This window comes from Drosophila elegans, unplaced genomic scaffold (assembly GCF_018152505.1).
Source record: "Drosophila elegans isolate 14027-0461.03 unplaced genomic scaffold, ASM1815250v1 contig_476, whole genome shotgun sequence".
In the NCBI taxonomy this organism is placed as follows: Eukaryota; Metazoa; Arthropoda; class Insecta; order Diptera; family Drosophilidae; genus Drosophila; species Drosophila elegans.
The window spans coordinates 24,164,807-24,170,616 of NW_024545863.1; the positions used below are offsets into that span (position 1 = coordinate 24,164,807).

General features: G+C 36.6%; 1 protein-coding gene across 2 annotated transcripts; it reads right to left on the reverse strand.

Moving 5' to 3' along the window:
• Positions 1–587: 587 nt before the first annotated feature.
• On the reverse strand, positions 588–5,557 carry LOC108136863 (calcyphosin-like protein). 2 transcript variants are annotated; one of them, XM_017258303.1, is made up of 6 exons: positions 5,499–5,557; positions 1,631–1,779; positions 1,417–1,536; positions 1,289–1,346; positions 939–1,151; positions 588–881 (listed from the first exon to the last, which is right to left on the reverse strand). In XM_017258303.1, exons 1-6 carry the CDS (start codon positions 5,538–5,540, stop codon positions 780–782), a joined length of 684 nt encoding a protein of 227 aa, XP_017113792.1. In that variant the 5' UTR covers positions 5,541–5,557; the 3' UTR covers positions 588–779. The 2 variants fall into 2 exon arrangements, with proteins under 2 accessions (XP_017113792.1, XP_017113793.1); XM_017258304.2 differs by lacking the exon at positions 5,499–5,557 and adding an exon at positions 2,659–2,810.
• Positions 5,558–5,810: the final 253 nt, after the last annotated feature.

Below are 5,810 nucleotides of genomic sequence, written 5' to 3' on the forward strand. Positions count from 1 at the left end.
CACACGTACAGGCAAGCAAAGGACATCAGTTCGCTGCTGGTGACAATTTCAAACAATTTGCCGAGTCTGGCAAGCATTTTGGACTTGGTTCCCTGTTCGTAGCTGTGATTGCCGTCTTCGGCGCTCTGCCTTGATTATAAACCACGCCCACACTCACACACACAAACTAAGACGCACTGGAAATAAATTAATCGAACCAATCTGGATTAAGTGCATAATTGTTGTTTTTAGTTAAAGTCAAGAGCTCAAACAAAACCATTGCTGCAAAACTGCTTTACTGGCCTTACTCAACACGAAGCAACAAATATTCAATTAATACCAAACGCTAATCAAATTTACCTATTTAGAAGCCATATTTAGATTGATACAAAAGTATCTTCAGTATTTTTCAGTGTACCCATTTAATCTTTAAGTCCATGTAAACTACAAACAAATGTTTAGAGAAAACTTGCTACTTGTTATTCTGAATATTTGACAAACACTTTACATGCTCACAGCTAACGAATCCTAGCTCCTAGAACCCCTAAAATCCGTTGAATCACAAAACTCCGTCAAGTATTTCAAATTCGAATTATAAGCAGAGATACTTAGTTTTTCTGCAATTGGAACTTTGCCCATGCGGAGTTTACATTGAGATTTATTTAATTGCAACCAGACGTTTATATTTGTTCTCTGAGCTGTGTATAAATAGGATTATGAGCTGGACTAAATTCTAGGCAAGTCAAGTAATTGAGATTTCAGAGTGAAGTCCTTGTGTTTTAGTGAATTTCGTGCACTAATTACATGCGGTAGGCCTGTCGCATCATCAGATCAAAGTACAAATCGTTGTCAATTGAGGCACTTATGGTGGCATAGTAGTTGACAAACTCCTCGCGGGTTATCTGTAGATTTAAATATTATTCAATAAATATTGAAAAGGGGATTCGTTTGCAGGTTACCTTGCCATCCAGGTTGCCACGACCTCCCTCGAAGTTATGCAGAAAGTCGGTGAGGATTTCGTCCTCGGACTTTTCCCCACTCTGGTACTTCGGATGCTCCTTGACTGAGTACACATTCTTTAGATCTTGAATGGTAATAACACCATCATCATCGCGATCCATTTTGTCGAAGGCCTGATCAATAATGTTAAGGCGACTCTGCGGCATTGGAGGCTGAAAAATTAATTGTTAGCCCATTAAGCTTTCAGAGTGTGGGATGTTATGGTGTTTATTTTGAGAAGCCTTGAGCTCATGAAATTATGACTAGTTAAAAGTAAGCATCGATATGCAAGATGGAGATCATGGCTTACCCTTAATTTAAGTAGGAACTCGGTCATGTTAATAGATCCACTGCCATCCTCATCGAATCTAAAAACGGGAGAATGTCATCAAATTGAATATTTTAAAGACCCGAGCCAGTGGCACATCTGTCACTCACGTGGCAAACATCTGCTTGATCTCCTCGTCCGTGACGTCCAAGCCCGTGTCCCTAATGCCGGTGATGAACTCCTCCTCGTTGAGCGCCTTGCTGCCATCGTCATCCATCGCCCGAAAGGCCCTGCCATAAATAATCCAAATTTAATAGTTTACTATTGCATAATTCATCGCCCGGCCGATTGAAATGTCGTTAAAAGGCAGTAAACCAATCGTACCTGCCCAGTCCTAAAATGCCTGTTGCTCCGCGACTGAAGCAGAGTAATCGCAGCTTGGTAATGGGATCCTTGTCAGCGCCATCTGTCAGTTCCCGGAGCGCTTTGCTCGCCAGGTTAGCCTCCAGTGTGTACAGGTCTCCATTTGGGGCCTGTAGGTTTGATATTTTCAAAAAAGTATATTGCTTTAATTCAGTAGGTCCTTTAGTTTTTAGGTCCTTTTAAGCAAGTTCCTCTTTTATTCACAGGCCCTGGATAGATACAATTTTATCGATTGAATTGGATGTCAGTAAACTGAAACACATGTGGCATTGACATGCTTTCCTCGAAACTTTCTAAGCGTATAATTAAAAAATGTTTATAAATAAATAATAGTTGGCACGTGGTAATTATAACGGGAATTTTAGAGAATTGCATTAGCTTGTGAAATGAATTCGTTAATGTTAATTCTACTTTTTCCACTATGAAAAAGTTAAAAAAAGCATATCACTAATTGACTAGCTAGACTTTAAATACGTTTTTTCACATATTATATCTTTTTGTTATTATTCTTTCTTAAACTCCATAAACTTCATCAGTAATGAGTAAATCAACATCATTATTTTCGCAAAGTATATTGTGGCTTTTCCACGGAATGTAGTTTTACGCAAATACGCCTTAAAAGTGACTAACAAAAATATCCATTTATGGCTTAAGTAATTAGAGCTGATGTGTAAACGCAGACCATATCAAATCAAAAGATCACTTGAGCCGCAGTGAGTCACTCATTTCGCCTCAGCTGATATTTCTCAAGACGCTCACTTTAAGTTTCGTCACAATACCAAGTACGCTTTTAATTAAGTGGATTTCGTTACTAGACGGGGCAGAAAAGAAGACAGTAGGCAAGTGGGGAAGGTTTTTTCATTTTGATAAAAGGCCTTTTTACCATTTCTCTAATTGGAGTCCAAGGTGAAGGTCGGCGACCAAAAGTTTAGCCCCACAAACAGCAAACAAATGCGGAAAAAAAATAAGTCAAAACCCGCACAACTTACCTCCATGTTGGTTCTCTTTTTCTGCTTTTTGAATAGACCTTTTCACTAGTTTTTAACAAAATTTGATGGAGTCTTGTGTTTTTTATAGTCGCCCAACTGATAGGATAACTGCAAGATACTTGTTACTTTGGCGGCTTTGAAATGCAAACTGAAAGCGAAAAATAAAGCGGCGGCAATGAATAAACAGCCAGAGGCGCTCGTTGAGAGGGAGATGGGGAGATACGAAGATAGGTTGGGAGAGCGAGAGGGACTGAGAGCGGAGCGCGAGGGAACGAGTGGAAATGAAATATGAGCTTTGCCGGCTTTTGTGGCGAGGGAAAAACTAGTTACTAAAAAGCATTTACGCTCATGTAGAGCAGACAGTGCGCCCCAGACAGAAAAGCCACTAGCCCGCTCACTCACCTGACTCATCCGCCTAATAACTCGCTCGCTCTGCCAGTGATGGCAATTTCATTCAAATAATATCTAAATAAAAGAGCTACAAAGAAAAAAAATTTGTTTTTGTTTGAAAGCATTTTTAATAACATAATAAGACCCATATAAAATCATAAAAAAGTGTTGACACCCCTGAATTTCTATTACAGAAAACACCAATTTTTAATAAAATAGCTAAAAATAGTTTGATCATAAAGCTATATAAGGACATTAATTTTCATTTTAAAACTGTTAAATGTTAAATCTTACGAAATGCAAAAAAAAATAGTATAGTAATAGTAAGACCACTAGATACGCACTTAAAACATTGCTCTTTTACTTTTACAAAATGTAGAAAAATATTTATGTGCTTGCTTTATTTGGAGCAGGAAAAAAACAACATTTATTTTTTCGACAGCCAGATTGTGAACAACACTGCCCTCACATCCTTTCGGCCTTCTAAACATTTTATTTCAATTAAAAAGCGGCTAGTTGCCAGTACCTACATAACAATTTCGTGACTGTCTCTGGTCAAATGTTTACCTGCGACCTACACGAGCCAACAGAAAAACATACAAACGCAATGAATGTGGTCTGTAAAATTGATCTAGATAAAAAAAATAAAAACACCTAAAGGTATGCAATTCAAAGAGTCCAACAGTTTGAAATTTATTTGGTTTGATTTCATTGCACGTGCTACCAAAATAAAAAGGTCAAAGTTAAATAAGCAATGGTTTTGATAAGTGTCATTCAAAAGAGATCGTTAAATAAAAATGGAATTGTGCGCTTTTTGGCTTGATTAGGAAAATGTTATTTATGACAATTTGCCTTGGACTCACAAAATTTAAGATAGGTTTATTTATTTATTATTTATTAACATAAATTATGTTTTGTTTGTATTATAATTTTAAAATTCTTTACTATATTTTTATACCCTTGCAGAGGGTATTATAATTTCAGTCAGAAGTTTGCAACGCAGTGAAGGAGACGTTTCCGACCCTATAAAGTATATATATTCTTGATCAGCATCACTAGTAGAGTCGATCTAGCCATGTCCGTCTGTCCGTCCGTCTGTCCGTCTGTCCGTCCGTCTGTCCGTCTGTCCGTCCGTTTATATGCAAACTAGTCTCTCAGTTTTAAAGCTATCTGCATGAAACTTTCCCAAAAGTTGTCTTTCTATTGCAGGTAGTATATAAGTCGGAACGAGCCGGATCGGACGACTATAGCATATAGCTCCCATAGGAACAATCGGAAAAATAAATGAAAAAAAATTATAACTTTGCTGTTTTTTAATTTTTTGTTTAGTTCTTCGACATATAGTAATGGTTAAATATTTCCGATTTACGGTTTAAATTTCATCAAAATCGGTCGACTATAGCATATAGCTCCCATAGAAACAATCGGAAAAATAAATGAAAAAAAATTATAACTTTGCTGTTTTTTAATTTTTTGTTTAGTTCTTCGACATATAGTAATGGTTAAATATTTCAGAATTATGTTTTAAATTTCATAAAAATCGGACGACTATAGCATATAGCTCCCATAGGAACAATCGGAAAAATAAATGAAAAAATATTTTAACTTTTCTGTTTTTTAATTTTTTGTTTAGTTCTTCGACATATAGCAATGTTTAATTATTTCACAATTATGGTTTAAATTTTATCAAAATCGGACGTCTATGGCATATAGCTCCCATAGAAATAATAAAAATATATAAAATAACTATCTAATAATTGAGCTGCAAATCATCATAGTTTCAATGTTTTTCAGCATATACTCAAGTAAATCATAATAAAAGTATTTAATTCATGCAATAGCTGCAAGGGTATATGAACTTCGGCTTGCCGAAGTTTGCTTTCTTTCTTGTTAAAAGTATCAAACTTTAAAATAAAACTTGTAAAATCAATATTGAGGTCAAAAAGGGTTCTTACTCTGTGTACAATTACGTTAAGTACTCACTTATTGAGTTTTAACTAGCATGTTGTGTCGTTTAAGGTTATATAAGTCGCTGAGTATTGATTTTTTTTCTTTTTTCAGGGTTGTCGTTTGTATTGATTGCGTTTAGTTGTTTCAGGACCCACTTACTTATTCGAGGAACATGTCATTTGCAAAATCGCATTGATTTTAGTTTTAACTGTGACTGGTTTAGCCCCTAAATGTGTCTAAATGTGTCTAATATAATATGCATACGGCCCTATGGCACAGCCATGTCACTCGACCATTCAAGAAAATAAGTCAGCAAACATGACAGCACAATATTTTCACTTCGACTCGTGTGTTTGTGTTTGTCTATCGTGCCCCAAAAATTCAGGAATGAATCACTGCCTGCGGCTAACGCTGCGTATGCTTAATATTCATTCCTCTAAACACTTTTTGTCCATTTAAAGTCGCTGTTTTAGTTTGATAGTTGATTAACTTATAACAACCTTGAGGCTCCAGCCCTTCGTGCGAATGGCCCTTAAGAACATTCCGTCTACCGAATAGAAACTCGACTAATTTCAGTCGGAGGCATTTATCACTGAAGTAAATGAACCTAGGCAACAGCTTGGGGTGAACCACAACACACTGGAGCGGTGGCCGAGTCGCAGTGTAAATAATTGGGAATGGTGACTCATATCAAAGTCATTTAAGCCACCTTCAGAAATGATTTTTAAGCCCCTTTTGGTTTCTGTGGCAAACCCCACAGAACATTTATTTTTTTGGAGTATTGATTTTGTGATGCAGTTTTCCCTCGGACA

What these genes read in the sequence shown, in the direction of transcription:
- LOC108136863 (XM_017258303.1), bottom strand. Translation starts at nt 5,540, where the DNA reads ATGTTCTTAAGGGCCATTCGCACGAAGGGCTGGAGCCTCAAG. An exon ending in GGCATTTTAGGACTGGGCAG is followed by an intron (nt 1,537 to 1,630) that starts GTACGATTGGTT and finishes TATTTATGGCAG; the next exon opens with GGCCTTTCGGGCGATGGATG. An exon ending in ATCAAGCAGATGTTTGCCAC is followed by an intron (nt 1,347 to 1,416) that starts GTGAGTGACAGA and finishes TCCCGTTTTTAG; the next exon opens with ATTCGATGAGGATGGCAGTG.